Raw genomic sequence first — 19,679 nt, forward strand, 5'->3', positions numbered from 1 at the left:
GGGACTCATCGGGGGTACCCATCCCTGCCCCAGCCCCTGCTCTGTAGGCATGCCCCAGCAAGCACCTGGGTGTGAGCTGGGACAACCCTGTATTTTAGCTTGTCAAATGTTAGTTTGCTGAGTAATTCTGAGACGCAGAGTAGCATGTGACAGTGTGGATGTCCGAGCTGTTGGCAGCAGCTATAACCAGATATGGAGATGTGCAGGGAGCAGGGCAGCACCTGGGGAAAGCAGCAGATAGTCACCCTTGCCAGGAAGACAAGTGTAAGAGCTCAGCTCTACTCTCTCCGAATGAACAACCTGTAGCAGTAGAGGTGAGGAATTAATAAAGAAAGAAGATGTTGCAGCACTAGTATTTGGAAGATGGTGTTTGAAGCATCTCTGCCATTGGGACAAAGAGACAAGTGGAACCCTCCCAGACAGAGCAGGAGAGGGGTGCAGGGCACTCAGGCTGACTGTGAGCTCCCACTGCTGGGCTGTGTAGCTCTGCAGGAGCTTTGCAAATGATTTTCAGTATTGTTTGTTGCTTACTCCAGTGGTTCAGGTGTGAGCGCCCGGAGAACGGACTGTGTACACCAGTGCACTAGATGGTACCGAGCCAGCAGCTTTGAGCTATCAGTGCAGCCTGCAAGCAGCAGGATGGAGTGAGGAACCCATCTCCATCCCCACTGTGCAGGCCAAAGTTGGTTTTCTTATGATACTTAACGTTGGACTGAGTTGTGGGGTTTTTGAAGAAGAAATGTTCTTTTCCGCATGGGAAAATGCCAAACTGTCAAAACCTGGGCTGGTCCCTGGTTGTGCATTGGCTCCAGGTGGAGGGGTGCGGATGTGAATGATGTGGATGGGGATGTGGGGCCCAGAGGATGGGTGGCAGAGGTGTCAGCCTGTAGTTCACCAGCGGGGAGCTGGGGAGGGCCCAGAGCGAGCCTTTGTGGTCTCCTCGAGGTGGATGGCTTCTTGCCTCTGGTGCATGGCAGGCTCAGGACAGCCTCCAAAACATTTCTAGAAGGTTAACAAGGAGTTGGTGGGCATTTGTGCTCTCAGAGCATTGATTCTGTCTTCCATTTTTATTTATTCTTTCTCTTCCTTGTCTGCACAGTCAGACAGGTTTCCTACTCTGAGAACCAGCCCGGACCACCCTGACCCCCTTGTCCTGCTCCCTGGCCCCTGAGGAGCAGCCAGCATCAGTCACACTTATCTTGAGTGCTGTGGGGGGGAGTGCAGGGCTTCCCTGTCCTGGGTTTCAGGCTGGCAGACACATGGGGGAGAGCTCACATGCACTTTGGCATAGCCTTGGCATGGTCTTGAGACCACCACTCTTTGGCATGGTCCTGTTCCACCCAGACAAGTTGGTAAAGGAGGTTGGTTTGACCCTCTGCACAGAACAGTTGGTAACAGACACTGGTGGAGTCTCCTCAATGGTCCCACGTGGGCGACGGGGTGGCTGGAGGGACACACAGGGGGGTACCCTCAGGCCAGGTTAGTTTTGAATGCCATATCATTTCATAGCACAAACATAGACCAGGCGCTTGGGGTTAAGAGTGCTGTGAGTATGTACTTAAATCTGATTTTAGTTTATCAATGCATGTACGATTCCCTGCTGGCAAAGCTGCTGGCAAGAATGGAGCAATCTCCTGTTAGCCAGCACAGTAACGAGCCCGTTACTATGGAAATGAGCTTGTTACCCCTTCCTGCTCCCCGGCAGGCGAGGTGCTCCCGTGCAGCGTCGGGGAAGCTGGCTGTTCCCCACGGCTGTGTAAGCAAGTGGTGCCTGGGTGACAGCCACCCTAAGCCCTGGGTGGGGCGGAGAAGCTGTCGCAAGCGGCCGGGTGCTGGGATAGCTGCAGAGCAAGGGGGCCTGGGGGACATCCCATCGAGACGGAGACAGGTCCAGCGAGCAGACAGGCACTTGTGGTGTCACACAGCCCCGTGTGGGTAAGCATGGCTGTTTATTTCTACAGGGGCACTGGTTCCTGCTGGGCTCCTGGAGCCTGCATGCTCCCAGCGCTGGGAGTGAGTACACATAGATGGGATCAAGCACAGCCTTGTGCTCCCTGGGAGTGGTGGGAGAGCAAGATGGAGAAACACCCCACGGGTGCACTGGCTGCTGGCACCCAGGGCAAGCAGGGCTCTCAGTCCTGGGCTCCAAGCCCTGGCAGGACAGGACCACATCTTTCCGCAGCAGCAGAGCTGTGCATGTCCTGTCCCAGGAGGAAGAGATGATCCATTGATGGATGGAGCTCTGCTCCCTCTTACAGGCTAGTGGGGATTGTTGGTGGCAACTGGGAGCTGCCAAGGCTGAGTTTATATCTGCTGTCCTGCCAAAAGCCCCTTCTCCACCTGTGTGCTGGGACAGTAACACAGCCCTGCATGGTGGCCACAGCAGAGAGGACACCCAGGGCCTCGAACTTGTCTTGGCAGGGTGAACTCGTCTCGGCAGGGTGACAGCTCACTCTGGCTACCCCGGCAGCAGTGGGCAGCCCAAGGGAAAGGTGCTGTTTGCTCCACTCCCACAACCACCCCAGTTTAGGGTGAGGACATTTGTTTGCTTCTCTTACCTCGAATGATGTTCACTGCAGGGGAGCTGGCAGCACGGAGGGGCAGGAGGCTCTCTCTGGTCGTTGCTGAGGATTGTCATACTTCAGCCCACCTTTTCCCAGCAGAAGAGGCACGCAGCTAAACGGGGAGGAGGTGGGGCGTCAGTACTGCACTGGGTGCAGGAGGAAGCACGTGCTCTCCCTTCCACTGCCCCATATTCTCCTTCCTGCTCCCCATGAAACGGCAGCAAGCTGGGCCAAGGCTGCTGTCAGCAGGGCGATGTGAGACCTCCACAGATGGCTGGCATGGTCCCCAGACAGGGAAAGTGCTTGTGCACACATGGGAACAGTCCCAGGCCCTGCCGCAGCCCACAGAGCAGCCCTGAGGGACCTCTGCATGCTTCACCCTGGGCCATAACTGCAAGCGCGCTGCCATGGAGCGAGCGGTGGAAGGACGAAAAGAAGTAGTGATGGGGAAAAGAAAAAGGGACACCTCCACCTTCAGCTTATAGCATGTTGTCAGCCAGCCTCCACAGGGACGTGTGTACGGAGCAGAGCGAAATATATCTTCTCTGCTTTCATTGCCAGTGCTGTAGGACTCCCATCCCTCCTTCAGTGGATGTGTGGGCCAGCAAGGGGCGGGTAGAGGAAATTCTCTTTGCTGTGATGGTAGTCATTATTTGGGGGAATACAGGAAAAATCATTGCTGCTGCTTTAAAACCAGTTGCATATTTCAGCCTGCAAAATGACTTTGTCCCCCTGTCGCCAGGGGAGCACGAGAGATGCTCCAGGTCTCGGGCTGGCAAATGTTCTCCCTTCAGTGGTGTGTTTACTTTGATAGAAAAGTATATAAAGAGAAGCCTTCAGATGTGGAAGCACTGTATGTCTGGATATTTAGAAAATATTTAATATGTTCCCACATATTTTGATATATATACACACACTCACATTTTATACATTACACTTTATTATATACCTACTAAGACAATACTTTATATATATATACACATATAAAAACTCATCCAGGAGCTTTTGCAGAGGGGCCCTGCCACAGTGCTGTAGATCGAAACAGCACTCACTGCCTCTTAGGCACGAGCAGAGAGTCCTTCAGCCTTCACAGCACAGCAGAGCCCATCTGCAAACACAGCTTCGCCTGTGGGAGCTCGCTCCCTTTCTGCATGGTCTCCCTGCATCTCCAGACTCCTGGCTTCTCCAGCACACGCCGTTTTCCTCTCGTTATAAAATTTCTGTGGCTGAGCTTATCTAGGAGGTACAGTCAGTACAAAAATGGCCATTCATCCAGCCCCTAGGCAGAGATGGGAATACATTGGATTCTGCATGGAGCACACCGGGACTGTGCGCTTTAATATATGGCCAAAACAAAACATTGGTCCTATGGTAAAGTCCCAGATGAGTAGTTTATGAGCTCAAAGCCTGTCTGGCTCAAGGAAGAGCTGCACAGTCTGCTGCAAGCACCCACAGAGCTGCCTGTGTTCAGAGCCGCCCAGAAACGATGTGACTGTGGTTAGCACAGCACAAAGCCCAGCTGCTCCGCAAAGAGTCCGAGTATTTTTTGGGCCACGTCCCCTGTTCCGGCAGTCGACTGCAGATGTGGGCAGAGCCAGTCTGCATTTGCCTTGCAGGTATCCAAGGCACCTGTGGCCTGACACGCAATAGGTCTGAGAGAAAAAACAAAGGTGTTATCTTATTATTCAGAGATTATTAAGGGCTCCCCCAAACAAGAAATCTATGAAATGTAGACATGGTGCTCAGGGACATGGTTTAGTGGTGGAACCGGCAGTGTTATCTCAATGGTTGGACTCAATGATCTTAAGGTCCTTTTCCAACCTAAATGATTCTATGTTTCTTTGAAGCTTTTGGTTTTGCAGACCTGATTTTCAAAAGCACCAGGCAAAAACCTGCTCTCCTGCTGCTGTCTCAGTCTCCTCTTGGAGCACTCAACAGCCCAATATGATATTTTTAGATGGCTTACGTGGGAAACCTGCGCCGAATAGGCTCGAGAAAAATAAGTATCCAAGTGCTCTCCTAGCTAAAACCATCACTGCTAGAGGAGTCCTTCCCACCTCTTGTTGAGAAGAGCATTTCTACTGATGTGGCTTCAAAAGATCTTCTAGGTCACCAGAGTGGCCCCACTCACATTGCTGCAGGGTCCTATCCTGGCATCACTCACAGAATCACAGAATCACAGAACGTTAGAGGTTGGAAGGGACCTCTGTGGGTCACCCAGTCCAACCACCCTGCCAAAGCAGGGTCACCCAGAGCAGGCTGCACAGCACAGCGTCCAGGCGGGTCTGGAATATCTCCAGAGAAGGAGACTCCACAGCCTCCCTGGGCAGCCTGGGCCAGGGCTCCGTCACCCTCAGAGGGAAGAAGTTCTTCCTCATGTTCAGCTGGAGCTTCCTCTGCTTCAGTTTGTGCCCATTGCCCCTTGTCATGTTGCTGGGCACCATTGAAAAGAGTTTGGCCCCGTCCTCCTGACACCCACCCTGCAGATATTTAGAGGCATTTCTAAGGTCCCCTCTCAGTCTTCTCTTCTTCAGGCTAAACAAGCCCAGCTCCCTCAGCCTCTCCTTGTAGGAGAGATGCTCCAGTCCCCTCCTCATCCTCGTAGCCCTCCGCTGGACTCTCTCCAGTAGCTCCTCAAATGTCCTCCTTCTGCATGGCAGTGAGGCCAGCTTAGGATTCAAGTGAGGAGTCTCCCACTCTTTTTTTAAAAGCAGAGCTGATACTGAAGCAAATTATCATAAGTAATATTTCAGCATTCAACTCTTCAAAGAAGCAAGTTCTTCCCATGCGGCCATTTCCCTGCATTGAGCAGAAGGACAGCATGCCAGGTAGGACACAGAAGCTGTAAAGGTTCCAGGACTGAAACTGGTGCTCTGCAGGAATGGCAGCTGTCAGTCAGCTGCGAATTTTGGAAACTGGGAGTAAGGAGACTGAAGGAACTGGTAGGGACTCTGCTTTCATTCCCAGCAGGAAATTTAAATCAAGGAGTCAGGAAGCTGCAGGCTGGATTGAGTCAGGTCCAATTCCCCTTCCAGATGTCTCTTGAGACAACATCCTCCAACTCCAGGAGATGTTACTGCTGGAGACAGTTATCGAGGTCCACCAGAAACTGCAGTGGACAATTCCTGGTGCTCTCCATAGAAGTCAGACATTCACAAGTATTCATTCAGTGCACTCTCTGCATCACTTGGGGCATCCGAGCCTCAGCATCAGGCACAGTTTGTTTCTGTATCACTGCTTACAGTGTATTCCAAGAGCACCAGTTCAGAAGCAGCATCATTGATTTCTTCTAATTATAAATCCTATAGAAAGTTTTCAGCTTGCAACAGTCACTGTTCTCCTCTCAGTGGAGCCAATAAAGTTAAGAGTTGCTCCCTGATTACTGTCATTACAACAATAAAAAGCCAGAGTAATTGAAAAGTGAATCAGGGGAACTGCCAGATTGGAGGGTAATGATAATAGAAGAAATTACCTGGGAGCCCAAGCCCAGTGCAAAGTCTTGTCCCTGGCTGCACCAAGCATGAGCCCATTCTGGGCAGATGCCTGTGCTGATACGTACTTAACGGAGGCCAGGCCTCCTGCATGAAGGTACTGGAGTGTAGAGCAAAGCAGGAGCAATGACCTTATGCTTGCCAGCAGGTCAAACAGTCAGTACATGAGCCAGCAAGGCTGATTTTGAACCCCATCTGAGACGGTTCCTTGTCCAGAAAGGCAAAATGACAATGGAACAATAAAAAAATAATTTCTCTCTATATTAGCATAACGCTTAAAAGCAAGAGCTGGAGAGGCAGCAACAGAGGCGTATTTGTCAAGAGAAGGATGATTTCCCACTAGACAGATTAACTGGTACAGGAAGACCCAAACCCCACCAGTCATTACTGTTTCCATGTTGTTAAGATTAGATGATAACCACGGTTGTGTTTGTAATCACAGAATCACAGAATCACAGAATGGTAGGGGTTGGAAGGGACCTCTGTGGGTCATCTAGTCCAACCCCCCTGCCGAAGCAGGGTCACCTACAGTAGGTTGTAGAGGACCTTGTCCAGGCGGGTCTGGAATATCTCCAGAGAAGGAGACTCCACAGCCTCCCTGGGCAGCCTGGGCCAGGGCTCCGTCACCCTCAGAGGGAAGAAGTTCTTCCTCGGGTTCAGCTGGAGCGTCCTCTGCTTCAGTTTGTGCCCGTTGCCCCTTGTCCTGTCGCTGGGCACTACTGAAAAGAGCTTGGCCCCATCCTCCTGACACCCACCCTGCAGATATTTGTAAGTATATATTAGGTCCCCTCGCAGCCTTCTCTTCTTCAGGCTGAAATCCAGGTAGCTCAAAGCAAAGCAACAGGTAACATGACAGCAGACTCTGCAGAACCTTGTTGGTGGCAACGCTGGTATAGAGGGAGCCCAGCAAACACTCGTAAGAGAAGAAAGGAGCAGTCTATATCTACATAGGCAATGGTGTCTCCCAAGGCAAGTTTTCACATCTGTAGCTCTGGAGGCAGACATGACGGAGCAGGGGGCTGATCTGGGGATGTTGCTCTTCCAATGCAGTCGTCTTGGGACATAGTGAGGCAGATCCTGAAGCTGTCCATTGCCTTTTACTCCCCACAAGGACAGGATGCATGCACCATATCAGAGGTCCCTTGTCTGCAGCTACCCTGCCCCTGGGAAGTCTGTGAGCACTTCCAGTAAGTCAGTGTTAAGGAGGCTCACACATTCCTGTGAGGAAAGGCTGAGGGAGCTGGGCTTGTTCTGCCTGGAGAAGAGAAGGCTGAGAGGGGACCTTAGAAATGCTTACAAATATCTGCAGGGTGGGTGTCAGGAGGACGGGGCCAGACTCTTTTCAGTGGTGCCCAGTGACAGGACAAGGGGCAACGGGCACAAACTGAAGCAGAGGAAGCTCCAGCTGAACATGAGGAAGAACTTCTTCCCTCTGAGGGTGACGGAGCCCTGGCCCAGGCTGCCCAGGGAGGCTGTGGAGTCTCCTTCTCTGGAGATATTCAAGCCCTGCCTGGACAAGGTCCTGTGCAGCCTGCTCTGGGTGACCTTGCTTCGGCAGGGGGTTGGACTGGGTGACCCACAGAGGGCCCTTCCAACCCCGACCATTCTGCGATCCCTGCAGATAAGCAAGTAAGGAGCAGGTCTCAGAGACACTGCTCTGGGCTGTGAAGCACTCACAGGTTTGAGCAGCCATCTGGTGATGGGTGAACACAGGTTTTGCACATCTTCTAGAAAGACTGTTCCATGAAGGGGGGGAAAACAAACCCATAAACTGCAGCAAAAAAAGTTGTATTGGCCTCAGAGAACTGTCGCTGAGGCAAGAACAGGAAGAAAACTCCAACACAGGTTGAACAGCACACCCTGATGAGCTGGGATGGGGTAACCACATGCAGACGGGCTCCTCCTGTTGACATGAAGTGACCTCTAGGATGAAATTATGGGTCTGGCGTATGGGTGAACTCAGGAAGATGCTGGGACTCAAGTTCAGGTTTGAGTTTCCCCGAGACAAAGACCCCAAAGGAGTGCAGGTTTTGTGCCAGGTGAGAAATCATTGCTTTTACCCCCACGTGCTCGTGGGTGATCAGCGCTGCAGGAAGCCGACTGGGAGGGCTGCAGATCCTGGGCAGCCTCAAGGCGCTCCCCAAACCTCCACTAACGACACCTCCCAACGCTGCTGTAAGGCAACCCTACGAATTAACCCCTATTTCCACACCTCTAGTTGCCAAGAGAAACGCTTGTCGTAATCGTGCTCGTTGTCAAGTACACAGATGCTTGATTTTACTTGCTCTTTTAGCATTAAAGAAAGCAGAATATGAGTGGTGAGATTTCCTCACGCACAACAAAGCAGGCTGGAAATTTGTGACAAAATACCGGCGGGATTTGCAGTCCAGCTTTGAACTGTGCAAGAAGGAGCCACCGGTGACAATTGCGCGCTCGCTATTTTTAGCTGGGCGGTGTGAACGCTGAACCCCTGAGGAACAAGCACAGCAGCAAAACCACCAAACCCACCAGACTTGCTTTTCAGAGAACTCCTCTGGGGAAAAACCAGGAACTTTGGCTTTTCTCCCTGCTGTCCAGTTTTCCGCGGATTTTCTGCACCAGGCTTTTGATTGTTGCAGGAAATAAACAAATAAATAGAACTGTAGACATCAGCGCTTCTAAGGATAGATGGATAAATCTATATGAACGTCTGCAAATCTGCCTATACGCACACAGATACGCTTAAGCATTTCAGCATCCAGATTTAATCGAAGTGCATTTATCTTTCTTGGTGAGCCGCTTTGAGGATTAGTGATTCTGCATCTGTGCAATGAGGTGTGCAGCAGTGGTCAGGGAAGACGACCTTAGGTAACGCGCCAAGCAGCTCAGAACTGAGAAGATTTGTCCCGTCCTTATCAGGCTGGGGGGAAAGGAGTGGGAATTCCTTGCTGCGCAGCCTCCGAAATGCCAGCTATGCAATCTGATCCCACGCTATCGCCACACTCTCAGTTGCAGAAGCGGGCACGAGTTTGCATCGCTTTGTTCCCCACTGCGGTGTTAAGCCAGCGGTGTTTGGGCTCGCTGAGGTTTCTCGAAGGTGGGTGGTTTAGGAGAGTCCTGGTGCTCACTGTTTTGCTGTAGGCAAGCCTGTGTTTTGGGCTGTAAGACCTGAGAGTTCCGAGGTGCTGTTGAGGGGACTCTCATCTGCAGCACACGGGGAGACTCGGGGTGACTCGGGGTGTTTCCATCCTTCTTTACTGACTGCACCGACGGCTCAGAGAGACTCAGCTTCTCACCTGGCACTGCAAGTCAGGCAGTGTGAACGCCCTCTCTTCTGTACCATTAGCAGATATTAATACCACAAACCTTAGACATGTGCAAAGTTCCTCTGCTCCAAAATGTTCATGTCTACCTATTCTGCAGGAATATGCAACTTTTAATATCTTGTATGTGTAAAGAGAACATTTACCTACTGGATCTACAGCAAAAGTCAGCTAAGAGGGAAACGTTCTCTGCTTGTGCTCGCCACGCAGGCACAACTGGAGAGTCAGAAGGATAAAAGGGGGCAGAGACAAGGTTGTGGCTCACAGCAAGATGTAAGAGCTACTGGTGGGATCTTTCAGTGTTTTATCTCTGTTGGGATGGGCAGGACTGATACTGGGTTACTGCATCTCCAGCCTGGCAGACTGTCACTGGCACAGGGCTGCGTTTCTCTAGTGCTCTGCTGGCATTAAGTAAGCTGACAAGAGCTCTAGCAACATCCATTTGCAACGTTCACACTGTTAGTGTTAAATGAACCCAAAAGAGCAAAATTTGAAAAGTTATATTGAGGTGTTGAAATGAGGTTGAAAAAACCCATGAGCAGGGAACTGTGACGTGCCCACATGCCCCTCTTCTTCCAAGTACCATGCCTGTTACCGGTGGCTGAGTCTAATTCGGTCCTCTTCCCACAGTTTGACATGCAGAGGATAACACTGGAAGAGCTAAAACACATCCTCTACCATGCTTTCCGGGACCACTTAACGATGAAGGACATCGAGAACATCATTATCAATGAAGAGGAGAGTTTAAATGAAAACTCTGGCAACTGCCAAACAGAGTTTGAAGGTGAGAGAGAAGGTTTCTGTGTTTCTGTGCAATCATTCTCTTTCTGCTTCGTCTGTAAAACTCACTCTGATCTGTGACATGCAATGGGCAAGAATGCAGGGAGTTAGCGTGGAGTTATTTTAGAGTAAGTGGCAATGACACACTTAGAGAGCTCAAGAGCTGCCGTTAGCCTTCTTCCATGTGGTCTAAGTAAAGCTGATCCTGTTTCAGGCGGGAGGATGAACAAGTGGGTGCTTTGCCTTATGGCCCTCCTTTCTCTGATGGGATTCAGGCAGAGGGATGTGCAGCCCAAGCTGAGGTGAGTGTCTAAGACAGACCGAATTTCCCTGCAGAAACACGCATACCGCGCTCAGCCTATCACGGAAAGCCTTTATTGGCACTGGGTCCTGCCCTAGCAAGCTGTGTTAGGCTCGACCAATTTTTTGTTGTCTTTCCACGAACAGAAAAGAGCTGCTCTGGGCATTGTAAGGCCAGCAATGAGCAGAGATGGTGGCTCTGCACCCTACTGCCCTGCTCGCCTCCTGTTCGGCGCGGTCAGGACCACCGGTGTGGAGCTGCAATGTGCCCCTGTACAGCCCAGCACAGCTCATCTCAACACATGTGGACGGGTCTGCAAGATCAAGGACTAAGCAATACTCAGAGGTAGCTAAAGAAAGGGAAACTTTTTCTTCGGCAGCTGTTGCTGAACACAGCATCCTCTCAGCAGTGCCACAAGACCACTATGTGACCAGCAACCGGGATCAGACACGGTCTCGCCTTTTACAGTGGATCTTGCACTTTGAGCGGAGATAACACTGACAAGAACATTCCCTGTTTTAAGCCACCTTGGGAGAAGAATTTTCTTGGCCAGAGGAACTTGTGCTACTCTGAACCATTGCTGGTAGGAACAACTAAACAGATTCAAATCATCTCAAGTGCAGAACAGTCCAGAGAGATGCCTACAGGCAACCCTGGGGTCTGTGCACATCACCCTGGGACAGCTGCTGTGCTTTCCCACCCACAGCAATGCCACTTTATGTAGGCCATTTTGGGGGAAATTCTGATACTCTGACGAAGGGTCCAACAGCCTCTGAAAGGGCACCAGGCAGACACAACGAAGCATCTTTAGAACAAAGCAAAAGATAAACATATGAGTGCAATTCTTAGCCTGGCTAATTAATGGGATTCAGCAGCTATATCCAGCACACTCACCCTCTGCTAAATACTGCAGAAAAGACGTAGAACAGCACAGCTGAATTTTAAAGAGCCTGCAAGAGGGAGGCAAGCAGCAATGCTCTTCGAATCAAGCCAAGCAACATTTTTTTTGTTCCTCCTGGAGAGCAGCGGGGAGGAAGAGCTGCTTACTTACATGAATGGAGTTGTTGGTCCCCACTGACCTGCTGATGCAGTGGAGACATGCACCGGCTGTCACGGCGGCGAGAGGCAGGCAGGCTGCTTTCAGCTTCAGTACTTGGGTGAGCTATCCCAGTCACAAAAAAAAAAAAAAAAAAAAAAAAAAAAAAGGGTCCGAAAACCTAAATGCTCAGCATCTCATTTTGGAAGTCCCAGCTTCCAAAAGTACAGCAAGAACAGCTTTTCTCGTGGGATGTTGGCATTGCTGGTGCTAGGCAGAACCTAGAAGCAAAACAGACCCTTTTTTAGATGTTGTTAGAAATACACACACGCACAAATCCACCAGAGAATAAAGATCAGCTGAACACTGTCAACAAAGATGCAAAGTTTTCCTTCAGGTCCCAGAAGAAGGGGACGGTTCTGGTCTGTGGCAGCTCTGACATGAGCGTTTCTCCTGGGAAAGGCAGGCTGAGAGCTTGTTGCATCCCTGCAGCTTTCCAGGCTGGACATGTCATTACCTGAATGACCCACTTGTGCTCCCAGTGTTCCCATTTCCCAAACATTAAGATCCCGACAGGACTGAAAAGCAGAACTTACAGGGCCTCATGGCATGGATCAATGGCACTAAGGGAGAGCTGTCCTGAAGGCTGGACAGCATCTCAGTCTAACTTTAAATGGCTCTACAGAAGTGCCTCTGTATAAGTCAGTCATCCTTTACTCACTTCTTAATTAGTGGAGTGAAGAAGATGCTTTTTGGATATAATTCCTTGAGCTTATTTTAGGTGCTACCTTGGGACGAGATGATTCACACCTTAAAAAGCACCTATTTCTTTCAACTGCAAAGGTAGCCTAAACGGACTAGTTTGAGACGCTCACATCTATATTTAATGTACATTGCATCCACCCCACTGAAGTACGTTTAATTATGGGTAGAAATGAAGCTGAGATAAGCCCCAGTGAGATTGGGGAATGGCTCCTAAGTGAAGAGCCATAGCTGATACTTTCAGTACTATCTTGCTGAAATGGGGGATCTCCACTCCCTGTCACCTCTGGGTATGTTCGTGCCATCAAGGAGAAGCCCCAAAACCCTTCTCTGTCCTATGGACAGAGACTTCGCCCCTTCTCCACACCTGGGGTTAGCTGGCTCAGCCCCGACAGACCCTAAACAGCGTCGTACAGGTAATATCGCCATCGGTACAAATGCATGCAAATTTCTGTCATTCTCACAATTTTGCCATCTTGGCTTCTCATCATAATAAGGTCTTTACAACTAGGTAATAGTCTTCCTATATCAACATGGACGATACACCTTATCTCTCTGCCTCGCTCAGAGACACACACACAACCACAAACACGCTTTCACCCAAATACAATATTCGTATTATGGTCAGGGACAAGTCCAGGACTTTGCTCAGTTCACTTTGAACATTAGAGTAATTTGTGAGACGTCAGCTCTAGGCTTACATTACAACTTTCCCTCCTACGCATTTCTAGGAGTTTTCATTTGCTTTCTTCCTGATGAAGAGCAAAGCAACGAAAATGCCCGACTCCTCAGTACAAACAGCCCACACCAGCGCTGCCGATAAAGAATACAACCAGAAGGGAGGCATGGTTATGTCTTCAGCCTTTCTCTTAATTTTTATTAATGCTTAGGGCAGGAGAACGAAGTCAAGAGCCAAGAATAGTGTATGTTTTTATGAGAAGAGACTCAAGAAAAGGACAACTGTTTGCAGCGACATTGTACTACCACAAATTTATAGTACAAAAATCATTTGTCTGGCAGTTCCCTTTATCCAAACACTCACAACATTAAGCTCGTGGCAAGCAAGAGTGCTGTCTGGTTACAGTGACCTGTGCTGTCTGCCACGGGCACTTCATCCTCAGCCCTGACACTCAAATTAACTGGATGTACAAGAGCTGCTGCAGCTCCCCCCCAGACAAGCACTAGCAGCATCCGCTCCTCAGCTAAGGGCTTGGGAATGAAAAACTGACCTCTTAAAATGAAAATAACTCCAGCCAGCCAGAGAAAGCAAATATCACTCACCTTTGGCAGGGTTATGACAGAAGCCACTATAAATACACTGTAGCTATTCATGTTAGCAAGCCTTTTTCTGCAGGCGAGAAGGCTCTCAGCGCTTACTCTGAACATCTCAAACCCACCGTGGGCATTGTGGCCAGCCTGGCAGCCACAGCCAGTGGACTGATACACCCTGAAAAGGGCTGGGCCCATTAACCCCATGTCCTGGTGGAGAAGTTGTACCGATGGTAGCTCTGTCTCTGCCACCTAGTGACATCATGGTGAGTCTTGCTTGCCAGCATGTTCTCTGCATGTTGAGAAGATGAAGGATGACCCAGCCTTGATTTGCTTTTGCCTCTTGAGATCTTATTTATGTCGGACAACCTGCGAGTTGCTCTCCTCCCCTAGAAGAGGCTGGGACATCTCCAGAGGAGCTTCAGGCTCTGACCACGTTCAAGGAACAAGCTCACGCCCAAACCTTGTCATGTTCCATGGGTATTAAAAACTCCTGCTGGCAACCAAATGCAAAACAGTTCGAGCACCCAGCCCTGCGACAAAGCCAGCTATGGAAACCAGCAGGAAAAGGCACAGATGCCATGCTCAAAGGCTGCATGAATTTGGAGAAAGGAGCGAACTGAGGACCAAAGGTCCCCAGTTAGCAGGGAGACCAAATGGGTCTTCATATTTAAGAGGGCAATTCACATGGCAGCACGTAATCGTGTTTACAGTGAAGAAAGTCAGAAATTTCAGCTGCTTTGTCTCCCTGTGGATTGCAAGGGGGCAGAGGAACTGTAATACTCATCCTCCTACTGCAGTAATTCCTGCTGAGCCCAAACAAACAGCAGGAGAGTCTCTCTGGGTCTGCAACACCTCTACATTTCAGCACAGAGCTCCCCCTTTCTTCTGGACTTATTTGGTAGGTTATTTGGTTATTTGGTAGGTTATTTGGTTATTTGGTCTACCTTCGAGCAGTAAAGAACAACAATGATGACTTGCCTGAAAGCTCCATTTTTCCTTGATGGTATAACAGAAGACTGAAGAAATTATTCAATTCAGAACCACTTCTGCAAGAAACACTGAACATGCTTTACTCTTTTCCTTTGAACAGGAGAGTTGTCATCACAAAAGCCTTGGCCAGTCTTCAACTGCTGCTCCCAGTCACCCTAACCAGAATCAGAGCCCCACATAGAACAGCAATGCTGACCGTGATGGCTTCTGTCGCTGTTTTGTCTGCTGGCTGGGAGTGTTTTCAAAGTAGAGAAATAATTGAAAAATAAATTAAAAAATAACTAAAGCTGTGGTTTAACAAGGTTTTTAAAGTGCTGGGGCATCATGCACAAAACCAAGGAACCACGGTATTGATTCTGTGTGCATTATAAAAGTGAGCGAAGGAATCAAGGAGTAGAGCAGTGCAAGCAGAAAGCAAGTAATTTAGGAGAGCTGGCATAAGGGGGATTTCATTATCTGCACAGAATATAGCGAGTCCCTCGGAGCGCTGGCAGTGCAGCTTTTCCCTGCCCTGGGCAGTCTGACTCAAAGTGCTGCCTAACGAGGGCTTCTTGTGCCTCAGGCGCTGAACTGATGCTGGGGGACCGCGTGGGAGCTGGGGTTAGGACGAAGGAACTGCTAAATCCTGGCCACAGGAGGTGAGGGGGGATGAAACAAGTGTTCAAAATGCAGCATCCAGTGCTCCCTCCTCTCTGTGCAAGGAGGTTCAAGCCTGGATCAGAACAAGGGTTTCTTTTCTATATGTTTGAAGAACATCCTCCTGGACTTTTCCAAATGCCGGCACTCGAAGACTTTTCCTGGTTGCATTTTAGGTTAATTGCGATTCTGAGCTTGGTGTCAGCCATCTGAAAGTCTCCCATCATCACAGCTATGTCCAGCCATGAGAAATGGCAGTGGGTACCTCTCTTCTGAGACCAAAACAAGACTGCCCGTAGCAGCAGGGCAGAACTATCTACCCTGTGCAGGATCTTCTGGCTTTCTGTGATTATCTCAGGGCACCTTCAGAGCCTTTTCAAACAGATTAATGTTCATGGTACCCCAATACCACATGTTGCTCTGATATTCACAGGAAGGGAGACTAAGACAGAAACATCAACTGCCTTTAGCAAGTCACAGCATGAATCTTTATTGATGAACTCTAAAAAAAAAAAAATAAGTCAAACACTAAAAATCCCAACTCTGTTTGCATTTTAACAGCCACAAATTGCTCTTGCCTCTTTTGACAATTATTCTGTAAGCATTCTTTTGAAAAGGTCCTTAATAAGTCTGATTTTGCTTCAGCACAGAAAACGTAAAGGCAGTTTGGAAAAATGAGTAACGCCCTGTGCATACTCATGGGAACTACCACAGTGGGTTTTCTCAGTGTTGTCAGGGATCACAGCTTGAATCTCTGCTTATTCCCAGTTGACCTGAATGAGTCTAAGGGATTCCCAAAAGACCAATATTTTCGATTAAAGAACTATAGGGAGAACTTCATAAAGAGCTTAAAAGAAATACACAAATAAACCAAAACACACCTACAAGCATTTGAAGGGTTTAAAAGCCAAGACGTGAGAGAAAGGACTTCCTGCAGTATGAGAGGGTAGTCTGTTAGGAAAGTTGGTTTGGAAGCAGTGAAAGGTAAGGTGGAGTATTCGGAAATGTCCCAGCAGGGAGAGGTAAGACTCAGCCAGCGCAGGGGATCTCCAAGGTGTGGACTAGAGGGTTACGCCAAGGTAATAAGCAGGGGCAAAGGAGGATTTCTGAGCTCAGCTGATCCTCGTGGAAAGCAAAAACATGACTTTGGCCGAGCATCTCATCTTTCCCATGTCTTCCCTGCAGTGCATGCCCAGAAGCAGAACAGACAGACCTGCGTACGGAAGAGCCTTATCTGCGCGTTTGCCATGGCCTTTATTATAAGCGTGATGTTGATTGCGGCCAACCAGATCCTGCGGAGCGGCATGGAGTAGCCTCTCGCCATGACACTGTGAACCAAACTGACCATGCATGCGCATGCCACCGGGTGAGCTTCCCCCGAACCGACTCTCACACGGCAGAGACAGAGGCAGGCAGATAAAGCACCATTCGGCAAGGAGCCTGAAGCCAGCAGCGTAATGTGTCTTGTGAATCAACTACATCCTTTTGGCAGGGACATAAAAGGGCTGTCTTAATGCTTTAAAGGTTTTGTTTCCTAATGCAATAAAAAAAAAAAATATACAGGAGTCCCGAATTATTGCTTCAAAACAGCAATGGTAACTCGGAAGAAACTTTCATCCAGCAGCCTCTTTTGCAGTTTTAAGGAGGCACAGCCTCGTGACTTGTTGCAGCGGGGCTGTCTTTTAACCCAGGGGCCGACTGACTATCCTGCGTAGCTCTCCGCTGGGCCCACATTCCCAGGAAGTTGATCGTAGCATTGCCACAAGCAAGTTCTGTTCGTTTTATTTCATGTACTCCAGCTTCACTTTGCTTTTCCCTTATGACCATGCCTTTGAGTTTATGGCATTAGAGGGGAGCTAGAGCATCCTTGTACAGTATTTTCAAAGTAAAAAAGAGGAGAATTTGCCAGCATCATAGAAAAGTTCTATTTTTGCTTCGTAAACACCACCTTTGACACAAGACTGTGGGGTAGCATGAGTCCATTCGCCTTTTTTTTCCGACTGTGAATCAGGGCTTGAGAAGCACCACCCGTTTTCACACATGGGCATTTCCGAGATCTGTGCACAGTCTTCCAACCGACTCTGCAACCACCAGCGCCAGTTAAAACTCCCTCTATTTGATCCTGTCTGCATATTCAACAACATTTGCTTTCCAGCAGTTTTCCCTTCATCTATATCGGTCTTCAGTAACCTTATCGGAGACGAAAATCATGAGGAAAGCTCAGAAAGAGCTTTCCTCCCTTCTCCTGTGCAACTTTTATTTATTTCGCTTCATATGCCCTGGTTGTAATCTACAGTGAAACCTCCGTGTCAGACACCTTCTCGTGGAAGAGGTGATGTTTTCACCTACACGGTAGCGTGTGGTTTTTGACTAGCCAGCTGCTTCAGTCCCTCCCAGGAAGCGTCCCACCACCACCGCTGTCCCATGGTCAGGCTCCAAAGAGAGTAAGCTGAAAAGCAGATTGCAGCAAGAGAAGAAGGAATGAAACTAGAGCCTACCGCCATATGTTACGTAGTGTGTCAGACTTTCAGATCCTGCAAGTGTTAGTTATTTTTCCTGGAAGAGATTTTAATGAGCAGCAAGAAGATGGAGTGATGCAGACTGGAGACACAATACGTCCCACGGAAAGCACAAGGACTGGGTGAGCCTGGAGCCAGGATTACATTGGAAAGCGTTTTTTGCTTTTAAACTGGACGCAAATCCTTGGATTTACTTTAGGACAAACTGTGCACCCGTGTGTCGTCCCAGGAGGGATCTGGTTTCCTTGCCCTCATGGGAGAGGTTTCCCAGCTGGTGCTCATGGAGCCGGCGTGGGGAGCGCTCCCAGGAAGGTCCACGGAGGCACCTGGGCATCGGAGCTGCAGTGGCTTCGTGGTGCTGGCTGGGCGAGCTCCAGAAACACCAAGGAACAGCGAGACCTTGCTCCTGTCAATGTAGATGACTGTTTCCTGTGTCACGAGAGGGGGCAGGATGGCTCCCCAAGGGACTGCAAACAACAAGCTTCCCTCGTCCTACACAGGAGCCATCAGCTTAAGCCTGGATCCGTCCCAAAGACTCATTTCAGGTTTTTCTTTGATTACAAGCTTGATCAATAACATTAAACCTGTGTTTTTTAGTAGCCTGATTTAAAATTCTACTTCTCATTGTTCTGTCTCCCATCACCCATTTAAACTCATGTCACCACTTTGGATCTTGCCTTTAGGTATGTGTCTCAGCTGCCCACCTCCACATCATTGCCATTTTCCCGGTGTCCCCACTCCATCACCAAAGACAACAAATGTCTTTTCGAGAGCAGCTGAATTATTTTCTTCTGCCTTTCACAAACACACGCTTCTGTGCTTCTGTTCTGCTGTGACTAATAGAGGTCAACTGCAAAATACTCCACAAAAAATGGTTATATCTCCCAGAAGATGGAGAGATTTATGTTTGCTATAGGGTAGCAGCAGATTTTGAACCAACGGTGGAAAAATCTTAGGCAAGCTCTGAGCGCAGGATTTGCACCACTGGGGAGCCAAGGCACGCTCCCAGCATTCACTGCACTGGACATTGCAGATAACGACCTTTGAGATCATTTTAAGGAAACTGTCATCCACATTATTAGGTCTCAGGGGCATGTGAAAAGGTGGCAGCAGTGGAAAAAAAAGTCTAAATGTTACTTGCCACTGAATAATCCTTATTTTTTTTTCCCCGGGACTGTGCTGGAGTGAACATGAGCAGCAGGGGCAGATGGAGATGGAGCAGTGAGGTGGGCACCAACCCACCAGCTCCACTCAGCAATGGCAGAAACATGAGGCAGAGCAGTACCTCTTCACTGAGCCCAGAAATACAACTAAAACACATAGACCAGGCACTTCTCCATGTTCTTGTCACTCGTCTAACAACACCAGGCATACTCCAGTTGTAACAGCTACCTTAAGGACGAGATGATCTTTTGCATTTCTTTAAGCTTTTTGGAAGGCTCCACAATTTCTACATGCCTACTCCATAAAAACATTTGTAAATACAGTCATTTTTCAGTATACTTCTTCATTTTGAAGCTCCATTTGTAAAACCAAACCTATAATTAACGTATTGGTAAAAGCCATAGCCTGGTGTCAGTAGAGTTCATTGAAAAACTCCCCACTGATTTTACTGGGTACAGGATTTGGGGGGGGGGGGGGGGGGGGGGGGGGTTCTGCAGGGAACCCAATTTATCCATTATGAATCAGTGTCATGTCTTGCCAGAGGTCTCCTTTTCCTTCCTAGAGCAGCCTTTCTCCATCTAAAGGTATCTTGAAGAGATCTCTTCTTTAATCAGTCAAGCTCTTCTGGTAGCTAGTGGCAATGCAGGATGGATCAGGCCAAGCCATTTCATCCTTTCCTCTCCCCACAACCTTTCTACCTACACCTTCCCATCCTTCCCAGCCAGCAGCATTAGACCTGTGTCTCTTACCTACCTCCCTGGCTCCTTTTATGTAACACCCATTTATCTTCTTTTTTTTCTTCTACACAAGAATGAAAAAAAAAAGGGCTTTTTGTTGCTTTTACAGACAGTAGGTAAAAATA

The 19,679-nt window shown here is 49.0% G+C and overlaps 1 protein-coding gene across 2 annotated transcripts in view; it reads left to right on the plus strand.

Annotated features, from left to right (window-relative positions):
• Nucleotides 1–19,274, plus strand: part of CALN1 (calneuron 1) — a 128,313-nt gene extending 109,039 nt beyond the window's left edge. For both annotated transcript variants that reach the window (XM_075440452.1, XM_075440451.1), the window contains 2 exons: nucleotides 9,988–10,141; nucleotides 16,320–19,274. In XM_075440452.1, the coding sequence (XP_075296567.1) occupies nucleotides 9,988–10,141; nucleotides 16,320–16,447 (282 nt within the window). In that variant the 3' untranslated portion in view covers nucleotides 16,448–19,274. The remainder of the gene's footprint in view (nucleotides 1–9,987; nucleotides 10,142–16,319) is intronic.
• The last annotated feature ends 405 nt before the right edge of the window (nucleotides 19,275–19,679 follow it).

The sequence above is a fragment of the Opisthocomus hoazin genome, chromosome 20, assembly GCF_030867145.1.
Source record: "Opisthocomus hoazin isolate bOpiHoa1 chromosome 20, bOpiHoa1.hap1, whole genome shotgun sequence".
Lineage (NCBI taxonomy): Eukaryota > Metazoa > Chordata > Aves > Opisthocomiformes > Opisthocomidae > Opisthocomus > Opisthocomus hoazin.